Here is a 12,236-nt window from a genome sequence, read left to right as displayed (position 1 = left end):
TCAAACAGCAATGGCCAAACTTTATTTTTTGCTTCAAATAAACAGCAACACTCCTGGTTTAGAGGCGATAGCAGCCAACAGACAAACTCGGAGCCATGGAAGGTAAACTGCATCTCATACAGCATAAAAAAATCATATTAAATAATTTCCAAAAGTTAAATTACATACTTCAAGAGTAAACATTAAGCAGTAGTCTCATCAATATTGTAATATGATGAACCAAAAAAAAAAAAAAAAAAAAAGTAAGCAGTCATTTTTCAGCCCCTTTTTCTTTCCAAAGGTGAAATTTCAATCAAAGATTCTGTGTGGCTTCTACATCCACAGGTATCTTCTCCCATGTCCCTGATAACACTCAGTCAGTAGTTTGACACTTTAAGGAAAAAATAACGGGACACAGGACTTTGCTCATGACTGTAAAACAGACAGCGAGAATTGTTTACTGAGGAAACATGTTCTGTACAGTCAGGCTTTTGAAAACGCTGTGCTGGAACACTGTTACACTGTGAATCACATTGAATCAATGAGGAACTCTCGTTCTTTTATACGCATCCCTTTTCCTCTGTGTAAATGTTAAACTGGACGTTCTGCAGTCATCGAGCTTCAGCTTCATTACAGTGAAGAAACTTGAAAACCAGAGTTCAAGCCTTAATTGGTAATAACTGTGGGACTTGATTTCATTACACAGATTATGTAATGCAGAAATGTGTACTTCTTTGTGCATGAGTACGAGATCTAACTCTGACAACAGACATTCATAGTTTGACAATATATTATTGATCACACATCTCTTAATAACAAGGTTTGCAATAAATAGGGATACACTTTTCATATGTTTAAAAACAGCCGAGGAATTATTATTATTATTATTATTATTATTATTAATTTTTTTTTTTTTTTTACATCACACCACTTTTAAACTTCAAGTTTGCTTTGTAAAGACCGTCTTCCTCACTAAAGTGCAAGGCAATGAGATAAAACACTTTCTGAAATGTATGACGTTGCATGTTCCCTATATGATTTTTCTCTCAAGAAAAAAACAAACAAAAAAAAAAATGTAATAAGAAAACAGCTCACTGTAACCACTGTGATTTGTTGAAGAACTTGGCACAAATTTACATCACTACAGCTTGCGGAACAACAGCTCACCTGGCACACGAGCGGCACAATAGCACTATTTGGCTGACTATTTAATTAGAAAAAAAAAATTTATATCGAACAGCTTTAGTTTTTCTGCTCGAGGACCGTGGACGCAAAAGGCATGCAGAAACACCAACTGTCTTTGAATACACAGGGACAGAATCAGACAGAATGCAGTTCTTACATTGCATTGTTGACAGCTAATACAAATCCACAATACATTTTAGATGCTTAATTATTAATATTTTTAGTTCTTTTGGTTTTTTTTTTTGCATTTTAAAATTAGTTCCCTGTAACGTTGTTCAGATGACTCAAAAAGAAGTTTTCAGGAAATACCAGTTTGCACCTTTTGGCTTTAAAAGCAGATTAAATTAAAGAAGAAAAATAAAGAAGGAAATTGTTAAAAGAAGGAAGGAAGGTCTGACTCATGCGTGAGAAGAAGAGGAAATCATACAGCTCATAGAAACAAAGAAAGTATGCAGAAAAGGATTGTGGGTACTGTCATGTACTGCCAGTGTCTATTAAACACCAAGGGCACCGGCAGGCAGAGGACAGACAGAGAACGTAACTGGAATGTCGGTGCAGTGCAGTGCGATGCCTCTCTCAGCCACTCGCACATGTGTGCAGTGTGTGACAATTGGCTTTGAACACTCCATCCTCGGTGAAAAGGTAGCTTTCCGTGGCACGGTGTGTCCGCTACAGCAGACCCTCCAGCTCTTCAATTGCCTGCAGGATCCGTTTCACATGTCCCACCTTTGATATCCCAAGATCCTGAGAGAATAAACAAACAAGTTTAGACAAATTCTCTGACATGAATGTCTCTGTCTGTCCAGCAAAGACAGCTGGACAGACAGAGGACTGCGCTCTCTAATAATAATAATCACAATAATCTTGACCAGGAGGGTCTGATTCTAAATATTTTTTGTGGACTGTCATTGAATATAAAAAGGAGCGATGCACTGTTTTTCCGCTAGGGGGCAAAAGAGAGCAATAAACTCACGCTACTCAAAAAATGTGCTGGTGATTAGCAATATTTTGTTAGCAAGCTGTACTATACAGTCTACCTTAAATAACATGGTGATGGATAATATTTACACAGTTATATTTTACATAATTTTATTTTTTATACACTATTCTGTCCCATCATGAACCACACTAATGGACATTTGTAGAAAATGGTGGACAGGAGCATTTTTTTATGAACTTATTTAATTAGCAAACAAAGTAAAAAAAAAATACCATGTTTAACTGGTCTACACAGTGTTTAATGTGATGGCCATCTTCTTGCTGCTTTTGAGAAATCAAAATGATGTCTTCTTTACTCAGTCCTGAAGAGCTTTCAAACTTTTAGATTTTCTAGATTATCTCGGTTTTTAGATTATCAATACAATAAAAACATTCAAGGCTTTAGTCATTAGGATGTAGTACAGGATTTGAGATGCAGACAGTGATGTGCGTGTGCGCATGCGTGTTGCAGTAAAAGCCACTGTCTGAGCGTTCGCTGTCCCGGTGTACCTTCAGGTCTTGTCTCTGGAGCTGAGCCAGCTGCCAGCCCTGGATGTCCCGGGTCACAAACCTCTCCCTGTACTCCCCTAAACCCAACGAATCCAGCCACGTGCCCACCTCCTCTGCACCCCATCTCTCCGCTAGCCCCCGAGAAGACACACACACACACACATATACATATACACATATACACAAACAGAGGAATGAAACAGACCCAGTAGCACATAAAGCCTGTAAGCACACGGTCCAGCATTTCTGGAGTGAAAGTGGTTTTCCTCTGAATCGAACTGTTTTTGTTTTGTAGTGCATATTTTCCTTTACTGAGAGTAGTTAAATGTAGTTAAAAGTTCAAAGTTTTTTTTTCTGGAAAACATTTATAAATTAAAGCTTATCTGTAAAATCATCTGTTTTAGAATAGGAACTAGTTTTCAGATGGATGAACTTGTGTGAGCTACATGTTTTGTGTGTGCGACACACAGACACAACAAAACCTTTGGGAAAGTGTACCGTAATTTCCGGACTATAAAGCGCACCCATAAATAAGCCGCACCTGTCTATAAGCCTCTACACTGAAACTAATAAACTTTACACCGGCTTTAATGAAAGACAGTGTCTGTTACATGGTGTAACGGGTGAAATATGTTGTGGCTCCTTGAAGAGCAGAGCGGTATTTTGGTAATAGCCTGCCGCGTGCATTTTTCCGATATTACTACATGTGTGCAAGACCGAGGAATATGTCCTTATTATTTTCTGATGTTTATTTCTAAGTTCTTTGACTAACCCGTAACGCTGTTGCCAAGAAAAATAAAAAAGCACAAGATTTGGAAACCTGTCTGTGCTTATATGATTTCTGTTGCAACTGGAGTTAGCGCGCTATTCCAAGACCCAGATTTGACGCGTTACAACGGCTTCTATCTAAACAGTAGCCTACCAAGAAAGTCATTGTTCACTGTCTTCCTCCTTCCTTTCACAACTACTGTATTTCTCTCTGGAGTTTATCTTTTGGCATCATCGTGCGTTTAAAAATCACCATCGGTGAAGTATTTCTCCCGATGCCATGCAGCTCAGAAAACAGGTGAAGTTCGTTTTTTCATGCTCGTTCGGCAATTTCATTGGTCTAATGTTATGGGGTTCAGTTTTTTGGCTTGAAGTTTGTGAAACCGGGAAAAACCCAGGAAAAATCCATAAATTAGCCGCTGCGTTGTTTAAGCCGCGGGGTTCAAAAGGTGGGAAAAAAGTAGCGGCTTATAGTCCGAAAAATACGGTAAGTAACCAGAGTATATTTTTTTCCTGTATTGTTCCAATGTTTAGAGTTCAAATAGTTGAAATGTTTTGGTAGAACAGTTTTGGTTGAACTGTTTCTCTTGTATAGAATGTGTAATAGTATGTGTAATCTGTTTAACCCTAAAACCTCATTTGCCATCTGTTGGTTTCTTAACTTTGATAATATTTAATCATTTTCTACATGAGCTCTTGCTGTAACTGAAAAGTTATCATTTCTATAGCAACTCATTCAAAGGGACGTCTATGGTAAACCTCTGTTATGCATTTTTTTTCTATAACAGCATACAGAGAGGTTGTTACATACTAAACCACTTACATAATATATTCTGTTTCTCAGTCCACAGAAATTCATGCAAATGGTAAATGTGTTAGGTAAAGCTTAGATTAAAAAACACTGGAGTAACCCTTTAAGCTCACCGTTTTACCAGCTTTCAGGCCAAAACAATGTTCACTCCATAAAATGCTTGTGTGGTCTACAAACATACAACCAAACGTGACAGAAACTTAATGAAACCACAGAGCAAACATGAAGACAGGCCTGTCAGAGTAAGAGTGCTGATCTTACACCTGGCGTGAACAAATCAGTCCTCTTACTCCAAGATACAGAGTGTATAGCACAGATATGCAAGCTTTATGTAGGAAGAGACCAAAGTACTGTAATGTTCAAGCCAACAGTGTCCACTTCCTGTTTACAGAATGAGAGCAGGAAACAGCTGAAAAAGTTCAGGAGGTGTTTCTGACCTGAGAGAGAACTGTTGGAGCGCTGTTTATGCAGCTTCTCCCTCTCTTTCTTTACTTTGGGGATGATCTTCAGTTTCATGCTGCTGCTCTTTGCACTCGTTCGGGATGAGTCCTGCACAGAGCACAGAAAGATGAAGAAAGATGAAAAAACAACGGCTTATTAAATATTATGCTAAATTTTTTTGTTATATTTCTGCTTTAATCTGTATATTTTCAGTATCGTCCTAAATGAATTGGCTACATGGTTCTACAGGTCTGATCGATTACTCAACTTTTGTTTCAATTTTATTCAACCAAATATTAGAACTCACTTCTCATGTTTGTCTACAAGAAAGCACAGAGACATGTATCACACTTGGGATATATTAACCTACTAACAATCTGAACAGCTAACAAGTCGTCACTGGTTTATATACAATTTTATACAACTTTATAACTGCTTTTTCTGTGTAAAGCTGCTTTGAGACAATGTCCATTGTTAAAAGTGCTCTACAGATAGAACTGAATTGATGCATGCCCAAAGAAATCAAGAAATCATTACACCCAGACAATATTACACTAAATTGCTCCGCAAGAGCGGCTGAGTGCTGAATAAAGAGCTGAGTTTCAGCTGTGTGTTATTTATTTATGCTGATGTCCAGCCAGACCTCCTCGGAGCAATGCATGCTGGGACAGATCCAGTGGATGTCCTCCAGTTTGATTAACTCAGCACTGAGTGAGTTGAGCGTAGAGAGCAGCTCTTCCTCCTGAGGAGCCTCCAAATGCTACACAACACAACACAACACAACACACACACACACAGTAAGTTCTTTCATCTCAGACAGATTATTCATGCAAGTAAACAAAGCTGAGTCTCTACAGGGAAATATTGGATGAACAGTAAAGAGCAAAGATGGCACACACAGATGTCACACTAAGATATAAAAACATTATAGTATGTATAAATAGACAGATGCAGAGGCGGCATGTAGCCTGTGTCACAAAAACACATCTAGCAGCATTTTAAATCAGATATTGCATTGCAAATTTAAGAAAGCTTATTTGTGTAGTACTCACTGCTTATTTTTGCAAGCAAAGACACCTTTGATTTGATTAAAAATGGGTGCTGTGTGGAGGAATGGGAGCAAAGCTAAATATATGTCTTCGAACAGGTCTGAGCAGTGCATGACGTTTTTAACAAAGGAATGCAACCAAATATCCATTTTTATTAGTCAAGCTCCATTTATTCTCATTTCCTTTCCATGAACAGCATGTCTGCCTAGCGTCAACGTGACGTAAAGCGATACAGGATCTAACAGTATGCAGCTATTGACTCCAGTTAGAAATAAAAACAGCTGAAATTCTCTGTCACTCCAGTGATTTATGAATGTGGATGTGTGAGTCGGCAAAGAGAAAGAGAAGGAAAACAAAAAAAATGCCTCTCACCAGCAGTTTCCCTTCTAACAGCATTTTAGTCTCCTGCTGCAGCACTTTACTGCTGTTGACAATCTCCACAGCGGTGCTGCGACTCAGACACTGCTAAAGAGAACACACACACACCTGTATAAACCTGTCTGTTCAGAGTGACCTTTTTTCAAGCTCCTGCCGTTGGACATCACACACACTGAGTAGCTGTACTAATGCAGAGCTCAGAAAGCATTCAGGAGGATCAATAGAAGTTTTCTTTGCTTCCACCCAGACACACACACGCACACACACACACACACACACACACACACACACAGTGTTATTTTACCAAAGCACTAAAGCAGCAGCTTTTCTACACAAAGTGGGCTACAGGACTGAGTGTTTCTATATAGAGACAGATAAATCTCATGTGCACTACATTTTATGCTTTATTTATGCCATTATTGACTAGATTTGTTTGTTCTGTACAGTATTGCATTGATATTGTACTGATTGTACTGATATTTTACATGATATTTACATGTACGTAGGACCACACCAAAACAATTTCCTGGTTGTCTGTATTTGAAATACTAATCTGTTGGAACGAGGTTAATCAGTCTAATGGTGATTTGGTTAAAAAGAACAAGCAGTCATACTCTAATCTCCTGTATTCTATATTCTAATACCAGTAGGTGGTACCATGTTAAATCGTCTCTCAGTGTTCTCTAACTGGTTTATTTTAAGTAAAGACCAGCAGCTGTACCTCAGGACTGGAGGGTTTAGATGGAAAGGCCTCAGTGAGGACAGCAGCACTGGCATTTACTGCATGAGCCAACTCCTGTTCCACCACTTTATGGGTCTTTGCCACCTCCCGGATCCTACACACACACACACACACACACACACACACACACACACAAAGACTATAACTCTATGACTATATTGTTTAACCTCAATATATTATTATATAAAAACCCTAACACAACCCTAATGTAACCATAACACAATCCCAATATAACCATAACATAACCCTAATTTAACCCTAACCCTAAAACAACCCTGATTTAACTCTCGCCCTAACCCTGACGTAACCCAAATGCAACCTTAACCGTAACACATCCCTAATGTAACCCTAACACATCCCTAATGTAACCCTTACTGTAAAACTTCCCTAATGTAACCCTAACCCTAACACATCCCTAATGTGCCCCAACTGTAACAGATCTCTAATGTAACCCTTACACATCCCTAATGTAACCCTAACTGTAATAGAGCCCTAATGTAACCCTTACACATCCCTAATGTAACCCTAACCCTAACACATCCCTAATGTAACCCTAACACATCCCTAATGTAACCCTTACACATCCCTAATGTAACCCTAACACATCCCTAATGTAACCCTTACTGTAAAACTTCCCTAATGTAACCCTAACTGTAACAGAGCCCTAATGTAACCCTAACATCCCTAATGTAACCCTAACTGTAACAGAGCCCTAATGTAGCCCTTACACATCTCTAATGTAACCCATACACATCCCTAATTTTACCCTAACCCTAACACATCCCTAATGTAACCCTTACACATCCCCAATGTAACCCTAACTGTAACAGATCCCTAATGTAACCCTTACACATCCCTAATGTAACCCTTACACATCCCCAATGTAACCCTAACTGTAACAGATCCCTAATGTAACCCTTACACATCCCTAATGTAACCCTTACACATCCCTAATGTAACCCTAACATCCCTAATGTAACCCTAACTGTAACAGATCCCTAATGTAACCCTAACACATCCCTAATGTAACCCTTACAGTAACACATCCCTAATGTAACCCTAACTGTAACAGATCCCTAATGTAACCCTAACACATCCCTAATGTAACCCTTACACATCCCCAATGTAACCCTAACTGTAACAGATCCCTAATGTAACCCTTACACATCCCTAATGTAACCCTTACACATCCCTAATGTAACCCTAACTGTAACAGATCCCTAATGTAACCCTTACACATCCCTAATGTAACCCTTACACATCCCTAATGTAACCCTTACACATCCCTAATGTAACCCTAACTGTAACAGATCCTAATGTAACCCTAACACATCCCTAATGTAACCCTTACAGTAACACATCCCTAATGTAACCCTAACTGTAACAGATCCCTAATGTAACCCTTACACATCCCTAATGTAACCCTAACACATCCTTAATGTAACCCTAACTGTAACAGATCCCTAATGTAACCCTTACACATCCCTAATGTAACCCTAACACATCCATAATGTAACCCTAACTGTAACAGATCCCTAATGTAACCCTAACACATCCCTAATGTAACCCTAACTGTAACAGATCCCTAATGTAACCCTAACACATCCCTAATGTAACCCTAACTGTAACAGATCCCTAATGTAACCCTAACGTCCCTAATGTAACCTAACACATCCCTAATGTAACCGTAACACAACCATAATGTAACCCTAACCGTAGCACATCCATAATGTAACCCTAACCGTAACACATCCCCAATCTAACCCTAACACATCCCTAATGTAACACTAACACAACCCTAACACAACCATAATGTAACCCTAACACGTCCCTAATGTAATCCTAACCCTAACACGTCCCTAATGTAATCCTAACCCTAACACGTCCCTAATGTAACCCTAACATATCCCTAATATAACCGTAACACATCCCTAATGTAACCCTAACACATCCCTAATGTAACACTAACACAACCCTAAAAGCATAATGTAACCCTAACACGTCCCTAATGTAACACTAACACAACCCTAACACAACCATAATGTAACCCTAACATGTCCCTAATGTAACCCTAATCCTAACACAACCATAATGTAACCCTAACGCGTCCCTAATGTAACCTTAACATGTCCCTAATGTAACCCTAATCCAAACACAACCATAATGTAACCCTAACACATCCCTAATGTAACACTAACAGAACCCTAAAAAAAGCATAATGTAACCATAACACATCCCTAATGTAACCCTAACCCTAAAACTAGGGCTGGGTGATATGGCCTAAAAAATAAATCCCAGATTTTTTCACAAAAAATCCGATTTGCGATTTAAATAGATTTTTTTCCCCCCTGCTTAAAATCAATCTGCATATGACAAAAAAAATTTATTTAAGTTTATTTATATCTGGGATTATAACCCACTTTAGGTTAAAGTGCAATCAGAAACAACAATCCAAAAATACAAGATGGCGGCCCTGCCTTTGTAAATTGTAAAAATAGAACATAACATAACATAAAATGAGCAAACCTACAAAGAAAAAATGTTTTATGAGTGTTTAAATGTGGAACATGATTGAAAATGCACCTGAGGTTTTAAGTGATTTTGCCTTTACTTTTCTCCAAAACTCCACAGTAAAATGAGATCAAATTTAAGAGAGTAATAGACAGGGACACTGTAAATAAAAATAATTTGAAAGATTGAGCAAACCTATAAAGAAAAATGTTTTATGAGTGTTTGAATGTGGAACATGGTTAAAAATGCAGTGATGATTGGAGTGATTTTGTCTTTACTTTTTTTAAAAACTCCACAGTAAAACGACTGTTTATGAGTGTTTGAATATGGCGATTTTAATGATCTGATTTTTCTGTTTCTTAACGGAAACGCCGTTCTGAAGCGTCTTTACATGTATTTTGGTCGCTTCCACCACCCGTACCGTAAGTGTACGATTGGACGCGCAACACTAAACAAAGTGCGGCTGCTTAACCGTGTATTTTCAACATGCGGCTGCTTAACTTTTCTTGGAAACGAGTTTTTCTCTGCTCGCTGCCATGTTGTTTGTGTATCTCTATGGCAAACACGAGGGGCGGGGGTGAGTTCGTTCAAAACTATGGGAGCCCAGAGGGGAGCGTCGGCGGACATTAAAGAGAAAACCGATTTTTATTAAAACAGATCGATGTAAACTACACATTCGAGTTAATCGATAAAATCGATTTATCGCCCAGCCCTACCTAAAACCTCCCTAATGTAACCCTAACACAACCTTAACACAACCATAATGTAACCATAACATATCTCTAATGTAACCCTGACCCTAACACATCCCTAATGTAACCCCAACCCTAACACAACCTTAATGTAACCCTAACATAACCACTATATATCCCTAACCATAAAAACCCTAACTGTTGGTGAGCCCAAAGAGATTTCTTCATGTGTTTCATGTTCGCACACAGCCATACCTGTTAATGAGTGAGTCAGCCACCAGACCTAGTTGTTGCACCTGTGCGCACTCCTCCTCAGTCAGGTATTCCATGGACTGCTGGGAATTGAGACGTGGCCGAGTAGGGCGGCAGCTGTCATACTTCCTCTTATCCTCCCATGACTTCAAAGTGCTCTCAAAAGCCTAAAGGGCCAATACACACCATACATACACGCACACACACAAAAAAAACACTCAGCATAGCGAGGTTCAATGTACTCCTTTATAACACTTCCTTACAGCTCAGCTAATGCATGTCTACCAATTCTACCCACACATCCTCCTACATATACACACCGTGTTCTTTGCTGCTAGACACTTATAGTAGTATGATTCGAATATAATATTTCACTAATCCTAAACATACACATACACAGTTTTGAGTCCTGAGTTAAAATTTTAGATACAAAGCGATCTAAATATTCAGGAATCGCATGTCACAATAGTGACCCTGATGACCTTTCGTACTGCACAAAATACATTTGCAGAGTATTACTGTTTTATTAGCGAGAGACATTTGTAGACATTTTTTTAGGAGGTTCCCGAATTAATAAATAAATAACAAAATCCATATAGGGTGTATGTAAACATTACGTCTGTTTTTTTAATACATTTCTAAATAAAAAGTCACGAACACTGACCCGGTCTCTGGTGAGCATCTGAGCACGATTCTTGTGGATGATCTCTACAATGCCGGGTGGTTGGATCCAGGCCTCTCCGTCCACCTGAACTGGAACACCTTCATCCCCTTTAATAATGATCTTTACCTGCCGACACTGTTCACACACATACACACACACATCTGTCAGGTCGGACACACAACATGATGACATGTTATAACAGTGATTTTATGTATATGTGTTTGTACCTGGGTGATGCGATGATGTTGTAAGTTAATGACGCGAGACATGGCCATCTGCATGCTGCCGAACACAGCCACCACCTCCAGCTTCTTATCATCAAATGATGGCGCTCCGTAATTCTGCAGAAACAACAGCAAATGTGTTTTGTAGCTCGCCATATATGATATCGCCTGCTCCCGCCTAGAAGGTGAAATTAGTTGGATTGAAAATCCTGCCGTGCTTTTCCTTTCTCACTGGACCACAGCTCTTTGTTTGCCAAGTCACTCAGACCTCAAACCTTGCTATCCAGATATAAACCATTCTATGGAGCTTCCATCAACTTTTCATTCTGATTAACTGGAAATCTGGGACATTTTGGCATACATTTTGCATGACTGCTGTCATTAATAATAGAACTTCTCATTAGAAACGTCATTAAAAATAAACCCAACATCTGGGCTGATGTGCTGGTTAAATAATCTAGTTAACTAATGTGGCCATCTTGTGCAAATTTACAATCCTGAAACTCTGAAACGGTTAAGAGAATGTATAACGGAAAGCAGTAGGTTGGATACAGCTTTAAAATAGCATCTTATATTATACATTTCTTTTCGACTGCGTCTAAAGCGTAAAATGTGTTGCTGTTGGCACATCGCATAACATCACAATAAACCCCACAGCAGCCTCTGCCAGTGTGCTGACTCAATGTTTCCTTGTTCTAGCTCTAAAGGAAGACAAATAGGGCTTACAACCTGAATCAATCAGTTAGAAGCAACGTGAAAGTGTCTTATCTATGCATGATCGTCGTCAATATGCTGTCAGTGCTGTCTCTCCCACACTCACACACACACACACACACACACACACACACACACACACACACACACACACACACACACACTGTTAGTAATCTTATCTTTGGTCTAATCTGCACAAATGCAGAACGACAAATTCCACAGTCTGCTTTGCCTCAGTGCCGAGTTTAAGACTCCTGCTGAATTCTCCAACAACATAGAGGTTGTATTGTATTTTACGTATTTCTGGTTTCCAGATAAATGTAGTTAAGCCCAAGTGA

General features: G+C 39.0%; 1 protein-coding gene across 13 annotated transcripts in view; it reads right to left on the bottom strand.

Annotated features, from left to right (window-relative positions):
* The window catches only part of si:dkey-172j4.3 (diacylglycerol kinase eta), an 80,996-nt gene continuing 68,760 nt past the window's right edge, over positions 1 to 12,236 (bottom strand). For 3 of the 13 annotated variants that reach the window (XM_046850845.1, XM_046850838.1, XM_046850846.1), the window contains exons 21-28: positions 11,188 to 11,301; positions 10,961 to 11,095; positions 10,300 to 10,463; positions 6,821 to 6,935; positions 6,094 to 6,186; positions 5,316 to 5,432; positions 4,669 to 4,780; positions 1,918 to 2,783 (exon numbers count right to left, since the gene is read on the bottom strand). In XM_046850845.1, the coding sequence (XP_046706801.1) occupies positions 2,545 to 2,783; positions 4,669 to 4,780; positions 5,316 to 5,432; positions 6,094 to 6,186; positions 6,821 to 6,935; positions 10,300 to 10,463; positions 10,961 to 11,095; positions 11,188 to 11,301 (1,089 nt within the window). In that variant the 3' untranslated portion in view covers positions 1,918 to 2,544. The other 10 variants (XM_046850840.1, XM_046850842.1, XM_046850841.1 and 7 more) reach the window with 7 other exon arrangements.

The sequence above is a fragment of the Silurus meridionalis genome, chromosome 6, assembly GCF_014805685.1.
Source record: "Silurus meridionalis isolate SWU-2019-XX chromosome 6, ASM1480568v1, whole genome shotgun sequence".
Taxonomy (NCBI): Eukaryota; Metazoa; Chordata; class Actinopteri; order Siluriformes; family Siluridae; genus Silurus; species Silurus meridionalis.
Note: the sequence above shows the minus strand (reverse complement) of the source record. Positions and strands in the feature narration are given on the sequence as shown.